The sequence below is a fragment of the Rhinolophus hipposideros genome (assembly GCF_964194185.1).
Source record: "Rhinolophus hipposideros genome assembly, contig: SUPER_9_unloc_1, whole genome shotgun sequence".
NCBI classification, from domain to species: Eukaryota; Metazoa; Chordata; class Mammalia; order Chiroptera; family Rhinolophidae; genus Rhinolophus; species Rhinolophus hipposideros.
Window position 1 is genome coordinate 462,447 of NW_027669497.1, and position 27,964 is coordinate 490,410.

Below are 27,964 nucleotides of genomic sequence, written 5' to 3' on the forward strand. Positions count from 1 at the left end.
GAAGTTGGGTTTTTCTTTTCTTTTTTTTTAATAGAAAGAAGCAACCAAGCCGCCAATTGGAAAAAGAGAAAATGGTGTGGATATTATTGAAAGTGCTCCACAAGAGCAAACAAAAACTGATATCTTGACTTGTGTTGATGGAGCACACCAAAATAATACAAGTGATAATTTAGTGACTATCTATGAATTCTGTCCAGCTTAAGTGCTGCTATGCACAAATGTAACACGTGTAGATCCAACTGTGATTTTCATTTCTTATAAGCATTTGTTCCTATCTTTTTTGCAAAAGTATCCCCATTACTAACAACTGCTTCTTCTTGCAAATGTTTTGACCCCCTGAAATTCTTTTCTGCTGTTACTTTTATGGAAATATTCATGACTTGGATGTGTATTTAAAATGCATAGAAATATATGTTCACATTAATGTTCTGTGACTACGTTTTATAGTTAAAACATCGGCATTAAGATTGAAAGACGAAGCTGAAAAATCATGTTGGGATTCTGAGGTACTGTCATTCACTACTATTTTTTTATCTTTATTATTTTAAATATCACCATCCGGTGATGTTAAAACATAAAAGGTATGGTTTGACTATACTTTCTCACCTCTGCATTTCCCCACCTAAATTATTTTATTATGGTTTAGCCTATAATTAATAAAATACATATGTGCTGAATATAATGAGACAGCGTAGTACAGCTCAGCTAACTTGCATGGGTCACTGAAGGCGGTCGGTGTAGAATAGTATAAAACGAGAAGGCTTCCAAGTCATAAGGAATCAGTTGGGTTCTGAAGTTAAGTTTACCTAAAAGCTAAAGAATTATTCCAGCTTGAGGTATGCCCAAATGCATGATTCTGTGGTTTTTACGGTTGTGTAAATGTCCTAATGAGATTCAGAAAGAAAGAATTTGGAATTTAGGGTTTTTTATACCTTGGAATTTGAAAAGATAATGCCTGCTACATGCAAGTATTATTGTATTTGTATTCTCCAATAGATCTGCAAGGAACTTTTCCAGGGAAGGAAGAGCATTGTTAATAGTAATACTGTGCAGGATTATACTAACGACAATCGGCCGAGTGCTGCTTTAATACACAACAACTGTCCTGTTCAGATAAAATAGCATGCATTGAGTATCTTGATGGCAACCATGCTTGTAGTAATAGAAGTACAAAGTAATGATGAGCCAATGTGAGATGACAGCTGTGAAAAGAGACAGGAGGAGTGTGATCTTCTGATATAGGCAGCTGCTGCCTACTGGTGTAGACACTGTGTTTGACGATAAGAACACACTAGAACCCTGGATAGGTCACTTACTAGCTGTGGGATCTGGGGGAAACTTCTTTTTAACCTGTTGGATGTCAGTGACCTCATTCATCATAAAGGTACTTATGCCTACCTTTCAGGGTGTGAAATGAACTAATGTGGTAACAAATGTGAAAACACTTTGTGAAGTGTAAAGGGAGCTATAGAAATGTAAAATCAATGATCACAGTGGGTGGTAGTGACTTACCAAATGGTGGGGACACTTTTTGTAAACCTGAAGGACAATCAAATGGCCGTAGTGTCAAGAACAGAGTGGAAAAGTTAGAAGGGGCATGTGGATTTCTAATCTGGGGGATGCTAAACTTCAGGAGACTGTGATAGGCGATACCCTGTTGATGTGTAGTGTTTCGGTACTTGAGGCTCTGTTGGTGCGAGCTCAGTGTTTTGACCTGAAGTAAACGTCTGTGTGGGATACTGCTACGTGAAGCATGAGAAGGAGCCAGTCATGTGAAGGTCTAGGAGCGAAACCTGCTGGGCAGGGACAGCAATGGATCCTGTGGGTTCATCATTTTATTCTAGTGTCTTGGAATGGTCAGGAAGCAGGAAGAGGGCTAACCAGCATCAAACCATTTTTATATTTGTTGTTTGTGTGGAAAAGAAATAAACTGTGCATGGCAGATGCCTGGTACATTTGAGATGGTTAGTAAATAAATGTTCTTATTTTCCCTAATTAGATCTTTTTTTTTAATGTATTTTTAAAAAGCCAAAGGAAGTAAAAAGAGTAATAAATTTAATATTCTGTACTAGAACAATACCCAAACTCCTAATATATAAACTTAACTCTTAGTTTTGAAAATGTAAACTAAATGTTAATATAATTGTATTCAAGGGCAGCCGCAACCATGGAACCCTGTTACCTTACAGAGGAAGGGAAGGGCTTCCTCAAATTGTTCTTTTTTTTTTTTTCATAAATTTATTTATTTATTAGTTTCAGGTGTACAAAACAAGGTAATACTTAGACGTTCATCATTTATATCCCTCATACTGTGAACCCCCCTCCCCCCATCCACTATCCCTCCGACCTCACACTGAACCATCACATTATATATATAAAATTATAGTTGGCATTCATTAATGTTTAGCTTCTGATGTACAATGCCATGATCAGGTATCCACAGTATCCCTGAGGTGGTCTCCCAAATAGGACGCATGTCCATCGGATACCCAACAAAATCTTTACAAACTTTTTGAAAAGTTGCATTACTATATATAACATTTTCCTATTATTTATTTAAATATCACTTAAAGAAAGGTTTTTCTTACACCTTTGTCATTCTGTTTAATCACTTTTCCTATCAAAATTTTTATCAAATAAGAGTTTGATTTTTCCAAGCTCTTCTTGACCTAGATGAAGTAGGTTCTAATATGTTCTGTTTAGACTCCACAGGACATACACCAAGGTTTCTTACCATGTCAGGCAAGTATCTTGCTTTAAAACTAAAAAAGCAAACAAACAAACAGAAAGAATGTATCATTAGAAATAAGTCAAAGTTATAGGAAGTACACTTTTCAAGGTATTTAGTTCGCTGCAAAAGTAATTGCGGTTTAAAAGGTCTAAAAAAATTGCACAAACTGCAATATCATTTGTACCAACCTAATATTTGCTTAAATACCTATTTTTCAAAAAGTCCTTTTCTTGGAGTTTATAACATTAATATTGTTATCCTGAATTGTTAACTAGAGATTGCATGAAGTGTCCATTAGTTACTAATCATCTTGTTTCCTAACCCCTTCAGCCGAGCATTGAATTGGAAGATCCTGTTCCTAACAAAGCTTTAGGAATGGATTTGGTGCAACCCTTCAGACCAGGTACTCTTTGTAATACCAATTTAATTTTGGGAAGGAGTACGCAAGGACATGTGACATGCTTGCAGTCTTCTCTTTCTCATTCCTTTTTTTTGTTACAAATTTAATTGAAGGATTTGACATAAATAACGTGATGTCATTGTTGGTACCGGTGTTTGAGAAAAGGTATTCACAGGAATAAGAAAATGAGATTTTAAATTGGTGACTTCACTAAGATGGTTCTCCGTTTGTTCCATAGCCTAAATGTCCCAGTTTAAAATCCCTGTACTTAATAGCGTTACCAGAGGTCAATTATCACACTGGAAGATTTTTCCAGCGTTTTCAAATGGTCATTTGAATTTTGACGTTTACCCAAGTAAGCTTCAGTTGCTACCATGACAATTGTTTTTAACTTTACTTCCTCTTAGTGTTGTGACACTGATGGTCTTAAGACAACCAGATGTTCTGCTGAGCAGACACTGGCTATGTGTGTACATGCGCCTATGGTGTCTTCGATTATTAAAAATGGGAGAAGTAGTTAATGGTAATGAATATTTGGTAGACACAATCTTTGAAAACAGGAATTCTGAAGCTTTTGTGCCTTGGGATGCTTTTATGCGATTAAAAATTATTGAGCATTCCAAAGAACATTTTTAAGTCGGTAGGCTCCATACATAGTGACAATATTAGAAATAAAAACTGAACAATTTAAAATAGGAGCACACACAGTCATGCATTCTGTGAGCCATTGGAGCTACGACCCAGTAACCGTAGACCTATGATGTCACCATCAGAGCTGTGATATCACGGCTGTGGAAAACTCTACTGTACACTTAGAAGAGAATGAGAGTGAAAATGGCAAATGACATTCAGTATTTCTGTGAAAATAGTTTTGACCTTTTCGGGCCCCTCGACTGACAGACCTTGGGACTTCACGGATTCTCACATGACATTGGAAACCACCGTCTTAAATGATGTACGGGCTTCCTGGATGTGAAGTGATAAAAGAGGCTTTAAAGCTTCACTTCTACAGTGTGGTTTTCTTTCACTTGTCTCGTAGATTTAAGCTGAGATTTTGTTTAAAAAGCAAAAGGAAAATGTTTTGTTATGTATTTGTTTTCTGTCTCATGGTGCCCTGTATTCTTTGGAGCTAATGTATACCTAGTTTGATCGTATTTTTTTTTAAGATATTTTTTTTTTATTGGGGAAGGGGAACAGGACTTTATTGGGGAACAGTGTGTACTTCCAAGCCTTTTTCCAAGTCAAGTTGTTGTCCTTTCAGTCTTAGTTGTGGATGGTGCAGCTCAGCTCCAGGTCCAGTTGCCATTAGTAGTTGCAGGGGGCGTAGCCCACCATCCCCTGCGGGACTCGAGGAACTGAACCGACAACCTTGTGGTTGAGAGTCCACTGGCCCATGTGGGAATCGAACCGGCAGCCTTCGGAGTTAGGAGCATGGAGCTCTAATCACTTGAGCCACCGGTCTGGCCCTGATCGTATTTTTAATTGGAAACCATACGGTCACCCAAGCCTGTCATTTTTCATTTGAATTTCAATTTTCTAAGGCTTAAAAAATGAATTCTGAAGCTATTGGAGCATTTAGAAAAGACTATTGTCTTGTAATAAGTAATTTCTTATTTGAAATAGTACGATTCATTGAAAGTTGTTTTAAACCCATGTTTGTCACACATATTTAAACTTAAGCGGTTAGACATAACTTTTGATAATGACAAAAAAATTCACACCCACACCATTTTAACTATTAAGAAGAAAAGCTTTAATTGGAAACACATTATATAACAGAAATTGCTGAGTGACAATACTTAATTCAGCTTAACTTACGTGAATGGCAAGTATAGGACACCTAAAATAAAATGCACTCTAAAGGAGTAGAGTGTTTGGGAGAAAGGAGGACGTGGGACTGCTTCTCTGAAGAAGGACGTTTTACAAGATGGTCAGCTTTGTGTTATTTTTACCTCCTCATAAACGAAAATTTTATTTTCAGATTCTTCCAGCTGGAATGCTACTTCTTTGATTTCCAATCATGGAACTTGTCAAAGTTCCGGGGATTCGAAATTTGATGATAAAGGGCCATTTGCCACACACTCAATGAGAAAACCTCTGTCAGCATCCACACAGTTTGGACAGATGGCCGTAATAGACAAACGAAAGACGCAGGTTGTAGGTGTGTTCCTCTTACATAATTCTTCCCTCCATGACTGGTGTGAATCACAGCCACCAGGAAACAGAGAAAGCAAAGAAGGAAATAAAAAAACAAAGAGTTCAACCCTAGCCCGCCTCTGTATAGGTTGATCGTAGTTCTGACTTTCCTACAGTCATTTTGTAGCAAAATCTGCTTTATGTTTACTCTGTTTACACAACTTACAGCCAAATAGAATAACTTTTAGCAGGACATTGGTATTCTTCCTCAATCAGAGTAACATAAGGAAATAAGAAAGGGAATAAGGAGAAAGTGTGATTCCATTTAGACTAGTATTTAGCGTACACTGGGGAGTATATATGCATACATACACACATATATAGATAGGTACATACGTATATATGTGTATATATATATGTGCATATGTGTATGTGTATGAATATATATTAATATATATATGTGTGTATACATACACACACACACACACACACACACACAGACATACAGCAGAGGAAGTAAAAGTTCTTCATGTATTAATTGCCCACCAGTTGTATCAGTAACATTCACTCTACTATAGTCTTCAGGGGTGTTCCCAAAGAAACATTTTTACATCACTTGAATCGGACGCTTTGAAAGTTCTGTGTTTTTCTATTGTGTATTTACAATGTATGTAAATTTTTTCTTTAACAGTGGATGAGTGTCCTAAATGCGACCCTGCAAGCAGGTAGGATTTTATGGATTTCTAAAATTGCATGTTAACTAAGAAACTGCCGAGAGAAGCCAGTAAGCTTTAATGAGTGTTCTGCTCTGGCCTAGACCCTATACTATGTGCCTACCATTGGTTATCCCAGGTCGTCGGCACAGTAGATTCGCAAAGTAGCTGTGCTGTTTGGCCTAGTTTTTATTCATTAGACGAGTGTGGTTCCGGGAGGTGGATTAACTGACCCCTGGTTCCATTGTTACCAAGAGGCTGACCTGTGATGTGTCCTTCAGCCTGCTTGGCTTCCCAAGTCCATTCTCTTGTCCCTCAGCCTGTACTGAGAAGTGCCTGGACAGGTCTGGATTCAAGATTCAGGTGCAAGTCAGGTGGCCTCAGAGAGTCCCGTTTAGTGATGCCTTAGTGCTGATTTAGAAGTTTCCTACCAAGCCCAGTTAGCCCAATCTCTTGTCTTAATGTACTTGACAGTTGCAGCAGTCACGAGAACCTTGTTTTCACCATCAGTGTTAAGGGCAGATCTCAGTTCACTGTGGCCACAGAACCACAGGTTGTACATAAGCAAGACCTAATCAGATAAATGTTTTCAGGTATAATGCGACGTACACTTCTTGGGATGAATCGTTGTTCTGTAAGTGAAGAACATCTATGTATAGACCATGTTGTGTTAATGCAGCACAAATTGAGATGATATTTCTAATTGATTCCTCTACTGACTGACTTCCCAGCCTGTGTTTCCCTTCTGGCTACTACGTTTCCCTTGTTGTAGGAAGTTTTTTCTCTTTTTCCAGAGTCTTTCTTCCTTCTTCCATGAGTTTTCTTGATTTTTTTCCCTTTTTCTCTGCATTACTCGGGGTATTATTGTTGCTGTTGTGTTATTTTATTCCACTTCTGCCAGCTAAGTGTTCTCCATTTTTCTTGACAGAATCAAAAGTACATAGAATTCCAGGTGTTGAAGGAATGTTATCAATTAATTATTCAAAACACCCCCTAGCACTTCATGCTGCCATTAATGTTTTGGTCAAGTAGTTGATCACATGAGGAGTTTGAGCTCCAAAAGATTAAAGTGACTTATTTGAGTATAGTGAGTGATGAAATGAGATTAACTGTAGGTTTCTAAGCCCAGTACACTTCCTTCTTTATCATCCTTTGGGTGAGGGTTTAATTATGGAAAGGTCTAGTGAATGCAGTGGAAGAGGATAAGAATGGAATTAGCAGGGGAATCCAAGTCTCAATAGGACCAACACTGGGTTGGAATAGGAATAAGGCTTTTAGAATAGAGATCAGAGATCAGATAAGGGAAAAGAGATCAGAAGAGTAGGGTATGACAAGGTAAAGAGAAATTACAAACAAGAAGGACACCGGATGTTGGTAGTTGTCTAAAGAAGCAGATTAAAGTAATGGGTTCAAGGGCGTCTGAACAGGTTGGTGCTTTTTCGTTTGTTGAATTGGAGGAACCAGCAAAATTTAAGGTTGTATGAAAACATATTAAACCTTTGAGACTGTGGAAACATTCTCTTTATAGCAAGTAGGAATGTGGTATCATCCACCTGCACCCGAAATTACAGAGGGGGTCCCCTCGAGTCCAAAGGCACTGGAGATTGCTGAACTACATAGATCTATGGCCCACGGCCGGTGTCTCGTCACCTCCACCTCTTTGCCCAACGCGCTGATGTCCTTCCCATGGAGATGGAGGGTTGGGCAGAGGGAGGACTGATTGTGAAAACAGTAATGGAGTTGGGTAGGTGGTAACATGCCTGTGTTGGGAGTGGATGACTGAGGCTCCATTTAGCTTGTTTTCCAGGAACAGCGACATAGAGAACTCCTACTGTGGGTCATTTGAGCCCAACCTTGTTTCAGGAGTCTATGCCTTTGTAGGCTGAAGTTTTCAAGGTTGGAGATTGCCAGGAAGCTGTGCGGACAAGTGATCGGAGAGTGGGGAGGCTAACAACGTACATATTTGTTCTTTGACTTTTGTACATGTAAGTTGCAAACATTTCATGCATTTCAGGGACCTCACTGTAGTGTTTTTGAGTGAAAACAAGGAATGGGGTGAGTTTAGTAACTGCTTTCTATGTTAAAGAAGCAAGACTGCCGTTTTTGACCCACACAGATTAATCTTTGAACCAGGGACAGACCGTGGAGAAGGCTCAGTGTATCGTTCTACCTTGATTTAGGTCATTGCTTTTGTCCCAGTTCAGGTTCATCTTGTCAGCTATTAATTGCGTTTTCAATTCAGCCCTGGGGACTTTTGGTGAAAACAAGGTACTCTCAGGTGTTGCCAACATGTTTGCTGTCGTTCTTTGTAATGGAAACCTGGAGTGTATCTTCATTAAATATTGCACGAGTTGGGAGTGGTGGAGGCAGCAATAGATAACTGATAGCTTTTCTAGAACATCGTCTAAATTTTAATCATATCAAGAAACTTCATTTCCTATGCAGATAGCTGAATTTTACTCCTTTTGTTGTTGTTGTTTTTGTAAAGGAATGCACTCACTGTTTTTGTTGTGTATTTTTACCCTAAAGTCTTTCCTGGAAACCTGGCAGGAATGATTCACGGGCTCTATCAGACGATGGACTCTTGGATGTTGGTACCAAGGTAAAAGGCTCCTGTGTGAAATTAACTTTTTTACTCAGAATTTAGTTTTGTGTAGCATTTGTAAAATTTAATAGTGTTCCCCCTATCATTGTTTTATGTTTGTAATGGAAAATTTGTCACTGTGAACCATTTTATAAAATATCACCACTTGAGGGTTTTTTTCCTTTAAATTAAAGTTTATTGGGGTGCAATTGTTAATAAAGTGACATGGATTTCAGGTGTACAATTCTGTAATATATTATCTATATCTCACATTGTGTGGTCACCAGCCAGTCAGTTCTCTTTCCATCACCCCATTAGACCCCATTTAGCAATAGTTTTATTTCATCTTTACTTACCACCGAATACTATTCCATTATTTATATGTACCACAACTTCTTTATCCGTTCATCTATCGAAGGACGTTTTGGTTGTTTCCGCTGTCTTACCCACCGTAAGTAAAGCTGCAATGAACACTGGAGCACACTTGTCTTTATGATTAAAAGTTTTCAGATTATTTGAGTAGATACCCAGGAGAGAGATTGCTGGGTCATGTGGTAATTCTATTTGTAATTTCTTGAGGAACCTCCACACTGCCTTCCATAGCGGCTGCACCAGCCAGCATTCCCCCCAACAGTGTATGAGGGTTCCTTTTTCTCCACAGCCTCTCCAACACTTGTTACTATTTGTCTTGTTGATGATAGCCATTCTGAATGGGGTGAGGTGATATCTCATTGTGGTTTTTATTTGCATTTCTCTGATGATTAGTGATGTGGAGCTTTTTTTCATATGTCTATTTGCCATTTGTATGTCCTCTTTGGAGAAATGTCTCTTCAGGTCCTCTGCCCATTTTTCAATTGGGTTGTTTGTTTGGTTTTTTGTGTTGAGTTTCATGAGTTCCTTGTATATTTTGGATATTAGCCCCTTATCGGAGGCACTGTTTGCAAACTTTTTCACCCATTCAGTTGGTTGCCTCTTTATTTTATCGATGGTTTCTTTTGCTGTGCAGAAGCTTTTAAGTTTCATATAGTCCCATTCATTTATTTGAGCTTTTACTTCCATTGCCTTTGGAGTCATAAAATTCATAAAATGCTCTTTGAACCCAAGGTCCATAAGTTTAGTAACTATGTTTTCTTCAATGCAGTTTATTGTGTCAGGTCTTATGCTTAAGTCTTTGATCCATTTTGAATTAATTTTGGTACACGGTGACAGATTTCAGCCCTGTTTTATTCTTTTGCATGTGGTTTTCCAATTCTACCAGCACCATTTATCGAAGGAGCTGTCTTTTCTCCATTGTATGCTTTTTGCTTCTTTGTCAAAAATTGTCTGTCCATATTTATGTGGGTTTATTTCTGGGATCTCAATTCTATTCCATTGGTCTATGTGTCTGTTTTTCTGCCCATACCATGTTGTTTTGATTATTATTGCCCTTTAGTACAAGCTAAAGTCAGGGAGTTTGATACCTCCAGCATTGTTCTTTTTGCTTAGGATTCCTTTGGCTGTTGATGTCTTTTGTGGTTCGATACAAATCTGATGATTTTTTTGTTCTATTTTTTAAAATGTGCTATTGGGATTTTGATGGAGATTGCATTAAATCTGTATATTGTTTTGGTAATACGGGCATTTTAACTATGTAGATTGTTCCAATCCATGAGCATGGAATGTCTATCCATTTCTTTGTGTCTTCTTCAATTTCTTTTAAAAATGTCTTATAGTTTTCAGCATATAAATCCTTCACATCCTTGGTTAAGTTTAATCCTAGGTGTTTTATACTTTTTCTTGCAATTGCAAAAGGAATTGTTCTTTTGCTTTCTTTTTCTGAGATTTCATTGTTAGTATATAGGAATACAATGGACTTTTGTACATTGATTTTGTAGCCAGCAACTTTACTGTATTAGTTGATTGTTTTCAATGGCTTTTTGGTGGAGTTTTAGGGTTTTCTATATATAGCATCATGTCATCTGCAAAGAGTGACAATTTAATTTCTTCATTCCCAATTTGGATGCCTTTTACTTATTTGTCTTGCCTGATTGCTCTGGCGAGGACTTCCAACACTATCCTTAAAAGCAGAGGTGATAGGGGACAGCCCTGCGGTGTTCCTGAACGTAGAGAAAAGAGCTTCAGTTTTTCATCATGAATTATGAGATTAGCTGAGGGTTTGTCATATATGGCCTTTATTATGTTCAAGTATTTTACTTCTATACCTATTTTATTAAGTGATCCAATCATAAATGGATGTTGTATCTTGTCAAATGCTTTTTCTGCATCAATTGATATAATTATATGATTTTTGTCCTTTATTTTGTTTATGGGATGAATCACATTGATGGATTTCTGAATGTTGAACCATCCTTGTGCACCTGGGATGAATCTGCTTGGTCATGATGAATAATCTTTTTAGCATATTGTTGCATTCGATTTGTTAGCATTTTTCTTAGGATTTTTGCATCTGCATTCATCAGAGATAATAGTCTGTAGTTTTCTTTTTTTGTGTTATCCTTACCAGGTTTTGGTATCGGTAATGTTGGCCTCATAAAATGATTTAGGGAGTATTGTCTCTTCTTCAATTTTTTGGAAGAGTTTGAGTAGGACAGGTATTATATCCTCTTTGTAGATTTGGTGGAATTCACTAGTGAAGCCATCGGGTCCTGGACTTTTGCTTCTGGGAAGGTTTTGAATGACTGATTCAATTTCCTCAGTGGTGATCGATCTATTTAGATTTTCCAGTTCTTTATGATTCAGCCTAGGAAGGCTATATGTTTCCAAGGACCTGTCCATTTCTTCTAGGTTATTGAATTTGGTGGCATGTAGCCCCTCATAGTATTCCTGGATGATGCTTTGTGTTTCGGTGGCGTCCGTGATAACTTCCCTTCTCATTTCTCATTTTATTAGTCTTTCTTTATCTTACTGAGTCTACCAAGGGTTTGTCAATTGTATTAATCTTTTCAAAGAACCAGCTCTTTGTCACATTAATTTTTTCTATTCTCTTTTTGTTCTCTGTTTCATTTAGTTCTGCTCTGATTTTTATTGTTTTCTTTCTGCTGCTGACATTCAGTTTCATTTGTTCTTCTTTTTCTAGCTCCATAAGATGTAAAGATGAAGTTATCTATTTGGGATTTTTCTTATTTCTTGAGATAGGCCTGTAATGATATAAATTTCCCTCTTAAAACTGCTTTCGCTGCATCCGCAAAATTTTGGTAGGATGTATTTTCATTTTCCTTTGTTTCTATGTATCTTTTTTTCTTCTGTAAGATAGTTTTTGTTTTTTTATTTTATTTGAAGCTTTTCATTGTTCCCTTTCCAGTTTACTGTTTTTTTGGTTTTTCACATTCTTTTATTTGTTTCAGGTGCACAAAACAATGTAATAGCTAGACATGTATCATTTATATCCCTCACACAGTCATAACCCCCTCTCCCCTCCACTGCCTCTCTGACATCTCACACAGCCATTACATTTCCACTGTCTCTATTCTTAATGCTGTACTCCACTTCTTGTAACTATATGTAATATATATGTAATATATATATTTATATAAGATATATATATATAGTATGTATATATATTTTTTTATATAAAATATGTATATGTATTATATGTATATGTAAATTGTACTTGACATTCATTATTCAGCTTCAGATGTACAGTGCAGTGATCAGCCATCTACATCATCCCTGAGGTGGTCTCCCTAATGAGACAAGTATCCATTGGATACCCTACAAAATCTTTACGAAATTATTGATTACATTCCCCAAATTGACTCTCGTATCCCCGTGGCACTCTTGTGGTTACCAACTGTTCATTCTGATCCCCTCACTTTCCCCCTAATCCCCACCCCCTCATCTAGCAACCCTCAGTTTTTCCTCTGTGTCTTTGAGACTGTTTCTGATTAGTTCATTCATTTATTATTTTCTTTAGATTCCCCATATGAGATCATATGGTATTTGTCTTTCTCTGTCTGACTTATTTCACTTAATATAATGTTCTCTAGGTCCATCCATATTGTTGCATGGTAAGATTTCATTCTTCTTCATGGCTGAGAAATACTCCATTGTATAACTGTACCAGTTTCTTAATCCAATCGTTTACCAATGGGCATTTCGATTGTTTCCATGTTTTGGCTATTGTGTATAGTGCTGCAATAAAGATAGTGGTGTATAAATTTTTTTGAATTAGAGTTTTGGATTTCTCCGGATAGATACCTAGGAGTGGAATTGCTGGGTCATAGGGTAGTTCCATTCTCAGATTTTTGAGATACCTCCATACTGTTTTCCATAGTGGCTGCACCAATCTGCAATCCCACCAACAGTGCACAAGCGTTCCCTTTTCTCCACATCCAGGCCAACACTTGTTGTTTGTTGATTTGTTGATGAAAGCCATTTTGACTTGGGTGAGGTTGTATCTCATTGCGGTTTTTATTTGCATTTCTCTAATGATTAGTGAAGTTGAGCATTTTTCATATGTCTGTTTCCCATCTGTATGTCCTTTTTAAAAAAATTACTCTCCATGTCCTCTACACATTTTTTAACTGGGTTGTTTGTTATTTTGGAGTTCAGTTGACTGAGATTTTTTATAAATATGGGATTTTAACCCCTTATCAGATATATCATTGGCAAATATCTTCTCCATTCAGTAGGATCCCTTTTTTTTATTATCATTTTTTTATTTTTTATAGTTTTATTTTATTTTATTTTATTTTATTTTTACATCTCTCACACCGTGAACCCCCCTCCCCCCAGCCACCACCCCCCCGACCTCACACTGATCCATCACATTATACACCTAAAATTATAGTTGGCATTCATTAATGTCCAGCCTCTGGTGTACAATGCCATGACCAGGCATCCACAGCATCCCTGAGGTGGTCTCCCAAACAGGACACATGTCCATCGGACACCCAACAAAATCCCCAAACACTATTGAATAAGTTCCCCAAAGTAATTCTCAAAAAACCCTGAGGCCATCCTGTGGTCACCAGCCGCCCCCCAATCCCTTCACCCTTCTCCCTATCCCCAACCCCCTCCCCCCCGCCCATGTAACAACTCTCGGTTTTTTGTGTCCCCAAAACTGTTTCTGATTAGTTCATACACATATTCTTTCTTTAGATTCCGCATATAAGTGAGATCATATGGTACTTGTCTTTCTCTTTCTGACTTATTTCACTTAACATAATGTTCTCTAGATCCATCCATGTTGTTGCAAATGATAAGATTTCTTTTTTCTTTATGGCTGCGTAGTACTCCATTGTATAAATGTACCACAGCTTCTTAATCCAGTCATCGACCGATGGGCATTTCGGTTGTTTCCATATCTTGGCTATTGTGTAAAGTGCTGCAATAAACATAGAAGTGCATACAGATTTTTGAATTGGAGCTTTGGATTTCTCCGGGTAGATGCCTAGGAGTGGAATTACTGGATCATAGGGTAGTTCCATTTTCAGATTCCTGAGATACCTCCATACTGTTTTCCATAGTGGCTGCACTGATCTGCAATCCCACCAACAGTGCACTAGCGTTCCCCTTTCTCCACATCCCCGCCAGCATTTGTTGTTTGTTGATTTATTGATGATAGCCATTTTGACTGGGGTGAGGTGGTATCTCATTGTGGTTTTGATTTGCATTTCTCTGATGGTTAGTGAGGTTGAGCATTTCTTCATATGTCTTCTTGCCTTCTGTATGTCCTTTTTAGAAAAATGTCTCCTCAAGTCCTCTGCCCATTTTTTAATTGGGTTGTTTGTTTTTTTGGAGTTGAGTTGAGTAAGTTTTTTATAGATTTGTGATATTAATCCCTTATCAGATATATCATTGGCAAATATCTTTTCCCATTCAGTAGGATCCCTTTTTGTTTTATTGATGGTTTCCTTTGCTGTGAAAAAAACTTTTTAGTTTGATGTGATCCCACATGATTATTTTTTCTCTTACTTCTCTTGGCTGAGAGGATGTATCAGTAAAAATCTTACTCCAGGTAATGTCTTTAAAGTTTCTTCCTATATTTTCTTCTAGAAATTTTATGGTTTCAGATCTTACACTTATGTCTTTAATGCATTTTGAATTTATTCTTGTATATCGTGTAAGGAAGTGGTCCAGCTTCATTCTTTTGCATGTGTCTGTCCAGGTTCGCCAACACCATTTATTGAATAGACTGTCTTTACCCCACCATAAATTCTTGCTTCCATTGTCATAGATTGAATGACAATATAGGCATGGATTTATTGCTGGGCTCTCTATTGTGTTCCATTGATCAATGTATCTGTTTTTATACCAGTATCGTGGTGTTTGATTACTGTAGCCTTGTAGTATAATTTGATGTCAGGTATCGTTATACCTCCCACTTTATTCCTATTTCTCAAGATTGCCGAGGCCAACCAGGATCTTTTATGGTTCCATATAAATTTCAGGATTATACGTTCTATTCCTGTGAAAACCATCCTTGGTAATATGATGGAAATTGCGTTGAATTCGTATGTTGCCTTAGGCAGTATGGACATTTTCACTCTATTAATTCTTCTTATCCATGAGCATAGTATGTGCTTCCATCTATTTGTATCCTCTTTAATTTCTTTCTTCAGTGTCTTATAATTTTCTGAGTATAGATGTTTTACTTCTTTCATTAAATTTATTCCCAGGTATTTTATAGTCTTTGGAGCAATTGTAAATGGGATTCTTTTCTTAATTTCTCCTGATATTTTATTATTGGTATATACACATGCAACTGATTTCTGAATATTAATTTTGTATCCTGCTACTTTACTAAATACATTGATCAGTTCTAATGGTTTTTTGGTGGAGTCTTTAGGGTTCTCTCTATATAGTATCATGTCATCTGCATATAATAACAATTTTACTTCCTCCTTACCAATTTGGATGCCTTTTATTTATTTTTCTTGTCTGATTGCTGTGGCTAGGACTTCCAGCACTATGTTGAATAGAAGTGGAGAAAGTGGGAAACCTTGCCTTGTTCCTGATCTTAAGGGGAATATTTTAGCTTTTCCCCATTGAGTGTGATGTTAGCTGTGGGTTTATCATATATGGTCTCTATTATGTTGAGATATGGTCTCTCTATTCCCATTTTCTTAAGAGTTTTTATCATAAATGGCTGCTGGATTTTGTCAAATGCTTTTTCTGCATCTAATTGATATGATCATATGATTTTTATTTTTTATTTTGTTAATGTGGTGTATCACGTTAATTGATTTGCGGATGTTGAACCACCCTTGCATACCAGGAATGAATCCCCCTTGATCATAGTGTATGATTTTTTTAATGTATTGCATAATCCTGTTCAGTAATATTTTGTGGAGGGTTTTTGCATCTATGTTCTTTAGAGATACAGGCCTATAGTTTTTTGTTTGTTTGTTTGTTTTTTGTAGTGTCTTTGTCTGATTTGGGGATCAGAGTGATAGTGGCCTCGTAAAAAGGTTTTGGGAGCCTTCCCTCCTTCTGAATTTTTTGGAATAGCTTGAGGAGAATAGGTGATAATTCTTTTTTGAATGTTTTGTAAAATTCACCTGTAAAGCCATCTGGTCCAGCACTTTTGTTTGTTGGGAACTTGTTGATTACTGATTCAACTTCCCTGGTGGTAATCAGTCTATTCAGGTTTACCATTTCTTCTTCTTTTTTTTTTTTAATTTATTTATTGGGGTGACAATTGTTAATGAAATTACATAATTTCAGGTGTACAATTCCGTATTACACCATCAACAAATCCCATTGTGTGTTCACCACCCAGAGTCAGCTCTCCTTCCATCACCATATATTTGATCCCCCTTACCCTCATCTCCCTCCCCCCACCCCCCTTACCCTCTGGTAACCACTAAAATATGTCTGTGTCTATGAGTTCTTGTTTCTCATTTGTTTGTCTTGTTTTTGGTTTATATACCACATATCAGTGAAATCATAGGGTTCTCTGCTTTTTCTGTCTGACTTATTTCGCTTAGCATTATGTTCTCAAGATCCATCCATGTTGTCAGAAATGTTCCTATATCATCTTTCCTTAACGCTGAATAGTATTCCATTGTGTATATATACCACAACTTCTTTATCCATTCATCTATCGAAGGACATTTTGGTTGTTTTCATGTCTTGGCCACTGTAAACAAAGCTGCAATGAACATTGGAGTACATGTGTCTCTATAGAGAAATGCTTTTATATTTTTGGGGTAGATACCCAGGAGAGCGATTGCTGGGTCATATGGTAATTCTATTCGTAATTTCTTGAGGAACCTCCACACTGCCTTCCATAGCGGCTGCACCAGTCTGCATTCCCACCAACAGTGTATGAGGGTTCCTTTTTCTCCACAGCCTCTCCAACACTTGTTGCTATTTGTCTTGTTGATGATAGCCATTCTGACTGGGGTGAGGTGATATCTCATTGTGGTTTTTATTTGCATTTCTCTGATGATTAGTGATATTGAGCATTTTTTCATATGTCTATTTGCCATTTCTAAGTCCTCTTTAGAGAAATGTCTCTTTAGGTCCTCTGCCCATTTTTCAATTGGGTTGTTCGTTTTTTTGTTGTTGAGTTTCATGAGTTCCTTGTATATTTTGGATATTAGACCCTTATCGGAGGAACTATTTGCAAAAATCTTCTCCCATTCAGTCGGTAGCCTCTTTATTTTGTCGATGGTTTCTTTTGCTGTGCAGAAACTTTTAAGTTTCATATAGTCCCATTTGTTTATTTTATCTTTTACTTCCATTGCCTTTGGAGTCAAATTCATAAAATGCTCTTTGAACCCAAGGTCCATAAGTTTAGTACCTATGTTTTCTTCTATGCAGTTTATTGTGTCAGGTCTTATGCTTAAGTCTTTGATCCATTTTGAAATAATTTTGGTACATGGTGACAGATAACAGTCCAGTTTCATTTTTTTGCACGTGGCTATCCAATTCTCCCAGCACCATTTATTGAAGAGGCTGTCTTTTCTCCATTGTATGTTTTTAGCTTCTTTGTCAAAAATTATCTGTCCATATTTATGTGGTTTTATTTCTGGGTTCTCAATTCTATTCCATTGGTCTATGTGTCTGTTTTTCCGCCAATACCATGCTGTTTTGATTATCGTAGCCCTGTAGTACAAGCTAAAGTCAGGCAGTGTGATACCTCCAGCACTGTTCTTTTTTCTTAAGATTGCTTTGGCTATTCGGGGTCTTTTGTGGTTCCAAACAAATCTGATGATTTTTTGTTCTATTTCTTTAAAAAATGCCATTGGGATTTTGATGGGGATTGCATTAAATCTGTATATTGCTTTGGGTAATATGGCCATTTTAACTATGTTGATTCTTCCAAGCCATGAGCACGGAATGTCCTTCCATTTCTTTGTGTCATCTTCAATTTCTTTCAAAAATGTCTTATAGTTTTCAGCATATAAATCCTTCACATCCTTGGTTAAATTTATTCCTAGGTATTTTATTCTTTTTGCTGCAATTGCAAAGGGAATTGTTTTTTGTATTTCTTTTTCTGAGAGTTCATTGTTAGTATATAGGAATGCAATGGACTTTTGTATGTTGATTTTGTAGCCAGCAACTTTACTGTATTCATTGATTGTTTCTAACAGCTTTTTGGTGGAGTCTTTAGGGTTTTCTATATATAGCATCATATCATCTGCAAAGAGTGATATTTTAACTTCTTCATTCCCAATTTGGATGCCTTTTATTTCTTTCTCTTGCCTGATAGCTCTGGCAAGGACTTCCAACACTATGTTGAAAAGCAGAGGTGACAGGGGACAGCCCTGTCGTGTTCCTGAATGTAGAGCAAAGGGCTTCAGTTTTTCACCATTAATTATGAGATTAGCTGAAGGCTTGTCATAGATTGCCTTTATTATGTTGAGGTATTTTCCTTCTATACCTATTTTATTAAGTGTTTTAATCATAAATGGATGTTGTATCTTGTCAAATGCTTTTTCTGCATCAATTGATGGAATCATATGATTTTTGTCCTTTATTTTGTTTATGTGATGTATCACATTGATGGATTTGCGGATGTTGAACCATCCTTGTGCCCCGGGGATGAACCCCACTTGGTCATGATGAATAATCTTTTTAATGCATTATTGTATTCGATTTGCTAAAATTTTGTTTAGGATTTTTGCATCAGTATTCATCAGAGATATAGGTCTGTAGTTTTCTTTTTTTGTGTTGTCCTTACCAGGTTTTGGTATCAGGGTAATGTTGGCCTCATAAAATGAGTTAGGGAGTACTGACTCTTCTTCAATTTTTTGGAAGAGTTTGAGCAGGATTGGTATTAGATCCTCTTTGAAGGTTTGGTAGAATTCACTAGTGAAGCCATCTGGTCCCGGACTTTTGCTTTTCAGAAGGTTTTGGATGACTGATTCAATGTCTTTACTGGTGATCGGTCTGTTTAGGTTTTCCAGTTCTTCACGGTTCAGCCTTGGAAGGCTATTTGTTTCTAAGAACTTGTCCATTTTTCTAGGTTATTAAATTTGGTGGCATATAGTCCTTCATAGTATTCTTGGATGATCCTTTGTATTTCTGTGGTGTCCGTGATAACTTCCCCTTTCTCATTTCTGATTTTGTTAATTAGTGTCTTCTCTCTTTTTATCTTAGTGAGTCTAGCCAAGGGTTTGTCGATTTTATTAATGTTTTCAAAGAACCAGCTCTTTGTCACATTAATTTTTTCTATTGTCTTTTTGTTCTCTATTTCATTTAGCTCTGCTCTGATTTTTGTTATTTCCTTTCTTCTGCTGACTTTGGGTTTCACTTGTTCTTCTTTTTCTAGTTCTTTGAGGTGTAACATGAGGTTGTTTATTTGGGATTTTTCTTGTTTCTTGCGATAGGCCTGTAATGATATAAATTTCCCTCTTATAACTGCTTTCGCCGCATCCCAAAAATTTTGGTAGGATGTATTTTCATTGTCATTTGTTTCTATGTATCTTTTGATCTCTCCTCTAATTTCTTCTTTGACCCAGTCGTTCTTTAAAAGTATGTTGTTTAATCTCCATGTATTTGTGTTTCTTTTTGCTTTCTTTTCGCAGTTGATATCCAATTTCAAAGCCTTGTGATCAGAGAATATGCTTGGTATGATTTCAATCTTCTTAAATTTGCTGAGGCTGCTTTTATGTCCCAATATATGGTCTATCCTTGAGAATGTTCCATGTACACTCGAAAAGAATGTATAGTCTGATGTTTTAGGATGAAGTGCTCTATATATGTCAATGATGTCCATTTCATTTAATGTGTCATTTAGGGCTGCAATTTCGTTATTTATTTTCTGTTTGGATGATCTATCCATAGCTGTCAATGATGTATTTAAGTCCCCTAGTATAATTGTGTTTTGGTCAATTTCTCCCTTTAGTTCTGTTAGTAGTTGCTTGGTGTATTTTGGTGCTCCCTGATTGGGGGCATAAATATTGATGACTGTTATGTCTTCTTGTTGTATAGTCCCCTTTACCATTATGAAATGTCCATCTTTGTCTCTTGTTATCTTTTTCACCCTGAAGTCTGTTTCATCTGATATCATTATGGCTACACCTGATTTTCTCTGGGTACCATTTGCTTGGAGTGCCAATTTCCACCCTTTCACTTTGAGTCTATGCTTGTCCTTGTAGCTGAGATGTGTCTCTTGGAGACAGCATATGGTTGGGTTTAGTTTTTTGATCCAATCTGCTACTCTGTGTCTCTTTATTGGTGAGTTCAGTCCATTTACATTTAGGGTGATTATTGATATGTGAGGATTTCCTGTCATTCTGTCTTTAGTTTTCTGGTAAGGCTGTGTCTCCATTGTTTCTTTGCCTTTTTGTTGTTGTCTATTATTTCTGTGTGGTGGTATTCTATGATGTTTCCCTCTGTTTCTTCTTTTATTACAGTATATATTTCAGTTCTGGATTTTTTTTGAGTGGTTACCCTTAAGATTATGTAAAAGAAAGTTTGATATTTAGAGTATTCCATTTTCTTCAGCACGCTTACTTTCTCCATTCCCATATTCCGGTTCAGGCCTTTACGCTCCCCCTTTTTATGTTTCGGTTGCCACAAATTGTCCCTGTTGATGGTGGTCTAATAGCCTCCTTTAGTATTTCTTGTAGTGCAGGTCTTGTATTAGAAAATTCCCTCAGCTTCTGTATGTCTGGAAAGGTCTTTATTCCTCCTTCATATCTAAAGGATATCTTTGCTGGATATATTATTCTTGGCTCATGATTTCTCTCTTTCAGTAGTTTGAATATTTGGTTCCACTCCCTCCTGGCTTGTAGAGTTTCTGCTGAAAAATCGGATGATAATCTAATGGGCTTTCCTTTGTAGGTTACCGTCTTCTTTTCCCTGGCTGCCTTGAGGATTCTTTCTTTGGAGTTAATTTTAGACAGCTTGAATACAATGTGTCTTGGAGAAGGCCTGTTGGGATTGAGGTAATTAGGTGTTCTATTTGCTTCTTGGATTCGAGGATCCAGTTCTGTCCACAAATTTGGGAAGTGCTCATTGACAATTTCTTTGAGTATATTCTCTGTTCCCTTCTCTCTTTCTTCTCCTTCTGGTATGCCCATTATTCTTATATTGCTCTTTCTGATGGAGTCAGAAAGTTCTTGTAGAGTTCTTTCATTTCTTTTAAGTCTCAAGTCTCTTTCTTCTTCCATCTGTGTAATTTCCAGGTTTCTATCTTCGATGTCACTGATTCTTTCTTCCATCTGGTCAACTCTACTACCTAAGCTGGTTATTTCATTCTTAATTTCTTCTATTGAGTTCTTAATCTCCAGAAATTCCATTTGATTCTTTTTTAAAATTTCAATCTCTTTCGTAAAATGCTCATGTTGTTCTTTGATTGCGTTTCTGAGTTCATTAAATTGCCTTTCTGTGTTTTCTTGCATCTCTTTGAGGGTTTTCAGAACTGCAATCTTGAATTCTCTATCATTTAAGTCACATATTTCCATATCTCTAAGTTCTTTTTCTGGAGACTTTTCACTTTCTTTTTGAGCTGTCTTGTTGCCTTGGTTATTCATGGCAATTACTGATTTATTATTTCTCTTTCTAGACATCTACAGGAGTGGCTTCTTCAACAGGTTGATAGGAAGAGGTCTCTCTGACACAGTAGTGCTATACTTTCTCTGCAGTTTTCCAGCTTCTCACACAATGGGGGGATTCCCTGGGAGACGGGCCTCTCCTCTGTTAACAGTTCACCTGGGTCATAGGGTGTCAAGTCCCTGTGGGGGTGCGGAGAGCTTTTGAAGTTCCAAAGCTCTTTCTGCACCAGATTCAGAGCCCGTATGTTTCAGCAGTTCTGTTTACTCCTGCAGGGATCCACCCAGATAGGTGGGGCCAGGGGCGGGGTGAGTTGTGAGAGGTGGCCCAGTTGTGAGAGGTGGCCCAGGTGAGTGTGTGGTGGTGGCGGCGACCACCACCACAGCCGGTCCTGCTTCCACAGCTCCCTCCCCTTTGCCGTAACTAGTTGGGCTGCGAATCTGTTTCTGCGGTCCACAGTTCTCAGAACAGCAAAGATCCTGTCCTTGTGATCTGACACTGCTAGTTTATCGCTTCTAGCACCGGGCAGGTGGGGGTGGGGCGAGCTCTGGGAGGGTAGGGAGGGGCGGCTAGTCTCTGTGCCTAAGGCTTTTGTTCTCTGCTCGGCAGTGAGGGCTTAACCACAGTTTTCAGCCTTCTTCCCTCAGTCTTTTCTCCGAGGTCTGCCGTGAACGTTGGGTTCAGCTGTGCTATATGCTGCCCCCTCAGCCCTGTGGGCCGTAAGCCGAGCCCTAGCAGTCCGAGTCCTTCCCTCTCCCGCAGCTGCGGTGGTTCCGGGATGCAGCGAGCTCGGAGCACTGAGCTAGGTCTTTGTCCTGCGCCCGCGGGGCTCCGTCCCGCACTTCTCCCTTCCCTCTTCCCCCGCTCGCGCGATTCACCCACCTGGAGGTGAATTCAGTAGTGGACCTCTTCGTCTTGCCTGTCTGCTGTGCAGGGAATCCTTTGTGGAGTTATTGTTGTCCGATTAGTTGTAAATTCCAGGAGAGCTTTACAGAGGCTCACCTCACGCTGCCATTTTGATCAAGACTCTCACCATTTCTTCTTGAGTTAGCCTTGGAAGGATGTATGCTTCTAGAAAATTTTCCATTTCTTCCAGATTGTCTAATTTGTTGGCATATAGATGCTGATAGTAATTTCTTAAATATTTTTGTATTTCTGTGGTGTCTGTTGTCACTTCTCCTCTTTCATTTCTGATTTTATTAATTTGGGTCCTCTCTCTCTCTCTTTTTGATAAGTCTGGCTAAAGGTTTGTTGACTTTGTTTATTTTGTCTAAAAAACAACTCTTGGATTCATTGATGTTTTTTATTGTTTTTCTGGTTTCTATTTCATTTATTTCCGCTCTGACCTTTATTATGTCCCTCTTTGTACTCCCTTTGCGGTTATTTTGCTGTTCTTTGTCCTGATCCCTTAAGTGTGAAAATAAACTGTTGATTAGTGATTTTTTTGGTTTCTTTAGGTAGGCCTGCAATGCTGTGAATTTCCCTCTAGGACTGTTTTCGCTGCATCCCATAGATTTGGTTTGTCATGTTTTGATTTTCATTTGTCTCGAGACATGTTTTGATTTCTTCCTTGATCTCATTGTTGATCCATTCATTATTTAGTAACATGTTATTCATGCTCCATGAATTTGTGTGTCTTCCAGTTTTTTTCCTGTAGTTGATTTCTGATTTTATAGCGCTGTGGTCAGAGAAGACAATTGGTATGATTTCAATTTTCTTACATTAATCAAGACTTGTTTTCTGGCCTAACACGTGGTGTATCTTGGAAAATGTCCCGTGTGCGCTTGAGAAGAACGTGTATTCTGCAGCTTTGGGGTGAAATTCTCTGAAAATGTTGATTAAATACAAATGGTCCAATGTGTCATTTAAGGCCATTGTTTCCATATTGATTTTCTGTCTGGAATACCTGTCCCTTGTCAGAGGTGTGTTGAAGTCCCCTACTATGATAATATTACTGTTGAGTTCTGTCATTATGTCACTAAATATCTGTTTTATATATTTAGGTGCTCCTCTGTTGGGTGCATAGATGTTTACTAGGGTTATGTACTCTTGTCGGACCAATTCCTTTACTATGTATAGTGCCCATCTTTGTCTTTTAATATATTCTTCAGTTTAAAGTCTATTTTGTCAGATATAAGTATTGCAACTCCAGCTTTTTTCTCATTTCTGTTTGCATGAAATATCTTACTCCAAGCCGTCACTTTCAGCCTGTGTGTGTCTTTTGATCTGAGGTGAGTCTCTTGTATACAGCATATACAAGGGTCTTGCTTTCTTATCCACTCAGCCACCCTATGTCTCTTGATTGGAGCATATAATCCGTTTGCATTTAAAGTGATTATTGATAGGTACATAGTTATTGCCATTTTTAAATTTGTAGTTAGATTGTTTTCATCTTTCTTCTGTTTACAGAAGCCCTTTTAATATTTCCTGCGATGCTGCCTTAGTGGTAATAAATTCCTTTAGCTTATTCTTTTCTGGGAAGCTCTTTATCTCTCCTTCAATTTTAAATGATAGCCTTGCTGAATAAAGCAATCTAGGTTGTAGGCCCTTGTTTTTCATCATTTTGAGTACCTCCTGCCCCTCCCTCCTGGCCTGCAATGTTTCTGTAGAAAAGTCATTTGATAGTCTTACAGGAGTTCCCTTGTATTTAACTTGCTATCTTTCTCTTGCTGCTTTTAGGATTCTGTCTTTGTCTTTAATCTTTACCGTGTTAACTGTAATGTGTCTTGGTGTGGGCCTGTTTGGGTTTATCCTGGTTGGAACTCTCTGCACTTCCTGGAGTTATACGTCGGTTTCCTTCACCAGGTTAGGGAAGTTTTCAGACATTATAACTTCAAATATGTTCTCGATCCCTTGCTTCCTTTCTTCACCTTCTGGTATTGCTGTGATGCGCATGTTGTTGCACTTGATGTTATCCCAGAGGACTCTTAAGCCATTTTCGTTGTTTTTTACTCTTTTTTCTTTTTGTTGTTCCATTTGGGTGATCTCTGCTGACTTGTCTTCATGTCGCTGATTCGATCCTCTGCTTCATCTAGCCTGCTGTAATTCCTTCAAATGGGTTCTTTATTTCAGTTATTGTATTCCTTAGTTCTAACTGGTTGTTCATTATGATTTCTCCATCCTTCTTTATGTCGTCACTAAACCCCTTCAGTATTCTTATCATCAGTGTTCTGAACTCTGTCTCTGACAGGTTGGTTACCTGTATTTCATTTGGTTCCAATTCTGGAGGTTTCTTCTGTTCTTTTATTTGGGACATGTTTCTTTGTTTCCCCATTCTGGCTGACTCTGTGTTTGCTTTGATGTATTAGGTAGGTCCCTTATGGGTCTTTGTTTTTATTGGTTATCTTACGTAGTATGCGTCCTTTATATTTGACTTGCATGACTTTCTTCTTCTCCTCTGCGTGTGCACCAAAGGTGACTCTCGTTTTGTGTATATTGTCCTGTTAAAGTTGATCTTGAATTGCTTTTGGCTGGTCAGTAGGTGGGATTGACTCCTAGGCTGACTAGTTGTGAGACTTGGCTCTGCCCACAGTGGTAGTTCTGCTGAGTGAGGGTTGACTGCTCAAATGAGGCTTGGCCCCTATGGGCTCTTGTGCCTGTAGAGAATTCCTTCTGGGTGTGTCACTTGTAGGTCAAACCCGATAATACTCTAACTTGGTCTGGAGTCGGCCTCAGGGTGTTTTGAATCTTGTGCCTCTTGAGCTGGGCCCTGGTGTAGAGCAATTTCAGAACAAAGCAAATCACCCAGCACAACAGCAACACCAACAGCAAAGAAAAAACAAATACACCCATGTAAAAACAACTGATAACCCACACTCAACACCGGCAAAAATATCAAAAATACACAAACAAAACAAAACCAAAAAAGCAGCGTCAGTCTTTGCTTAAGCCTACCAAGTAATCTCCAGGTTGTCCTCTCCTGTACCAAAGAGTCCTCTGCGTCTTGGGCAGGCAGAGATGCTCACCTGGTGCCCAGAGTGACCCTGGGACGGCAGTTTTAGATGTGTGGTGCCATAAATTCTGAATGTCAGTTTTTACAAAGTCAGTGCATTTTCCTCTCTTGCCTGCACATATGCGCACTGAGAGTAACACAGCCAGCCCTGTGCCCAGGTCTCCTGAGTCTTAGGGTACTTCTTCCCTATGTGTGTGTGGAGGGCAGGAGATTTCTGAGTTGATGAAAGCCCAGAGCTGCGTCTGCCACCTACTGCTGATCCCTGGGAGTGCCTCCGCAGTTGTAATTGCCCTGCCCTAGGCAGGCCAGAAAAGGTGAGAGCTGGAGATGGAGGAGTCTTCTCTCTCCCAACCCAGTAGCGTCACACTCTTCCCAGCCTCTTCCCTGAGTCAGAGCTGCAAACCGGGTCCTCCCAGATCCTGAGTGCTCTGACTCCTCTGTAAACTGACACTGCTCTTCAGTTCAGGGGCCAGCTTGAGTCTCTGGAAAGGCAGGGGTAGGATTGGGAGAGTGGGCGGAGGGGCCCAGGTGTGTTGATCATGTCCTTTGTCCGACCTAGGGCCCAGCTGGAGGTCTCAGCTGAGGTGACTGCCTCAAATGCTGGATATGCTGCTCTCTTGGCAGGAGAGATCAGCTGTGGGATGCAGGGAAAGAGCCTATGTCTTGGCTCTTGTGGTCTCTGTTCTGTCCTGGGATCCTCTGTGTCTCCACAGCCGCAGATGCGGGCTGAGGTCGCCACTCCGCCCCCTTCTGTCTTCCCCTGCTCGCCCAATTTGCCCACCTTCAAGTAATCCTCGAACGAGTCTCTTACCTTTTCTGTGTGATGAGCAGAGTCCATTGACCTGGTCAAAGAAGAAATAAGAGGATAGATCAAAAGATACATAGAAGAATGACATCATAGGAATGGCAGCAGTCGCTGCTGCCATTCGTATGATGTCACTCTTCGCTGCTGCCATTCGTATGATGTCACTCTTCGCTGCTGCCATTCCTATGATGTCACTCTTCTATGTATCTTTTGATCTATCCTCTTATTTCTTCTTTGACCAGGTCGTTCTTTAAAAGTATGTTGTTTAATCTCTATGTATTTGTGGTTTTTCCTGCTTTCTTTTTGCAGTTGATATCCAATTTCAAAGCCTTGTGATCAGAGAATATGTTTGTTTGGTATGATTTCCATCTTCTTAAATTTGCTGAGGCTAGTTTTATGTCCCAATAGATGATCTATCCTTGAGAATGTTCCATGTACACTCGAAAAGAATGTTTAGTCTGATGTTTTAGGATGAAGTGCTCTATAAATGTCAGTTATGTCTAGTTCATCTAATGTGTCATTTAGGGCTGCTATTTATTTATTTATTTTGTTTGAATGATCTATCCATAGCTGTCAATGATGTGTTTAACTCCCCTAGTATAATTGTGTTTTGGTCCATTTCTCCCTTTAGTTCTGTTAGTAGTTTCTTGGTATATCTTGGTGCTCCCTGATTGGGGGCAGAAATATTGATGACTGTTATGTCTTCTTGTTGTATAGTCCCCTTCATCATTATGAAATGTCCATCTTTGTCTCTTGTTACCTTTTTTATCCTGAAGTCTGTTTCATCTGATATCAATCAGTATGGTTACACCTGACTTTCTCTGGATACCATTTGCTTGGAGTGTCAATTTCCATCCTTTCACGTTGAGTCTATGTTTGTCCTTGTAGCTGAGATGTGCCTCTTGGAGGCAGCATATGGTTGGGTTTAGTTTTTTGATCCAATCAGCTACTCTGTGCCTTTCTATTGGTGAGTTCAATCCATTTACATTTAGGATGATTATTGATATGTGAGGATTTCCTATCATTCTATCTTTTCTTTTCTGGTAAGACTGTGTCTCCATTGTTTCTTTGCCTTTTCGTTGTTGTCTCTTATTTCTATGTGGTGGTATTCTATGATTTTTCCCTCTGTTTCTTCGTTTATTACATTATGTATTTCAGTTCTGGATTTTTTTTGAGTGGTTACCATTAAGTTTATGTAAAAGAAAGTTTGCTATTTAGAGTATTCCATTTTCTTCAGCATGCTTACTTTCTCCATTCCCATTTTCCGGTTCAGACCTTTATTCTCCCCACTTTTATGTTTTGGTTGCCACAAATTGTCCCTGTTGATGGTGGTCGAATAGCCTCCTTCAGCATTTCTTGTAGTGTAGGTCATGTATTAGAAAATTCTCTCAGCTTCTGTATGTCTGGAAAGGTCTTTATTTCTCCTTCATATCTAAAAGATGTTTTTGCTGGATATATTATTCTTGGCTCATAATTTCTCTCTTTCAATAGTTTGAATATTTGGTTCCACTCCCTCTTGACTCGTAGAGTTTCTGCTAAAGAAATCTGATGATAATCTAATGGGCTTTCCTTTGTAGGTTACCGTCTTCTTTTCCCTGGCTGCCTTGAGGATTCTTTCTTTGTCATTGATTTTTGACAGCTTCAATATAATGTGCCTTGGAGAAGGCCTGTTGGGGTTGAGATAATTAGGTG

The 27,964-nt window shown here is 38.4% G+C and overlaps 1 protein-coding gene across 1 annotated transcript in view; it reads left to right on the forward strand.

The window, feature by feature from the left end:
* Positions 1 to 27,964, forward strand: part of LOC308502944 (uncharacterized protein) — a 171,627-nt gene that overhangs the window by 54,950 nt on the left and 88,713 nt on the right. Inside the window, exons 16-21 of the mRNA XM_081080747.1 lie at positions 35 to 161; positions 448 to 506; positions 3,062 to 3,134; positions 5,113 to 5,292; positions 5,959 to 5,992; positions 8,510 to 8,582. Of these exons, the coding sequence (XP_080936873.1) occupies positions 35 to 161; positions 448 to 506; positions 3,062 to 3,134; positions 5,113 to 5,292; positions 5,959 to 5,992; positions 8,510 to 8,582 (546 nt within the window). The remainder of the gene's footprint in view (positions 1 to 34; positions 162 to 447; positions 507 to 3,061; positions 3,135 to 5,112; positions 5,293 to 5,958; positions 5,993 to 8,509; positions 8,583 to 27,964) is intronic.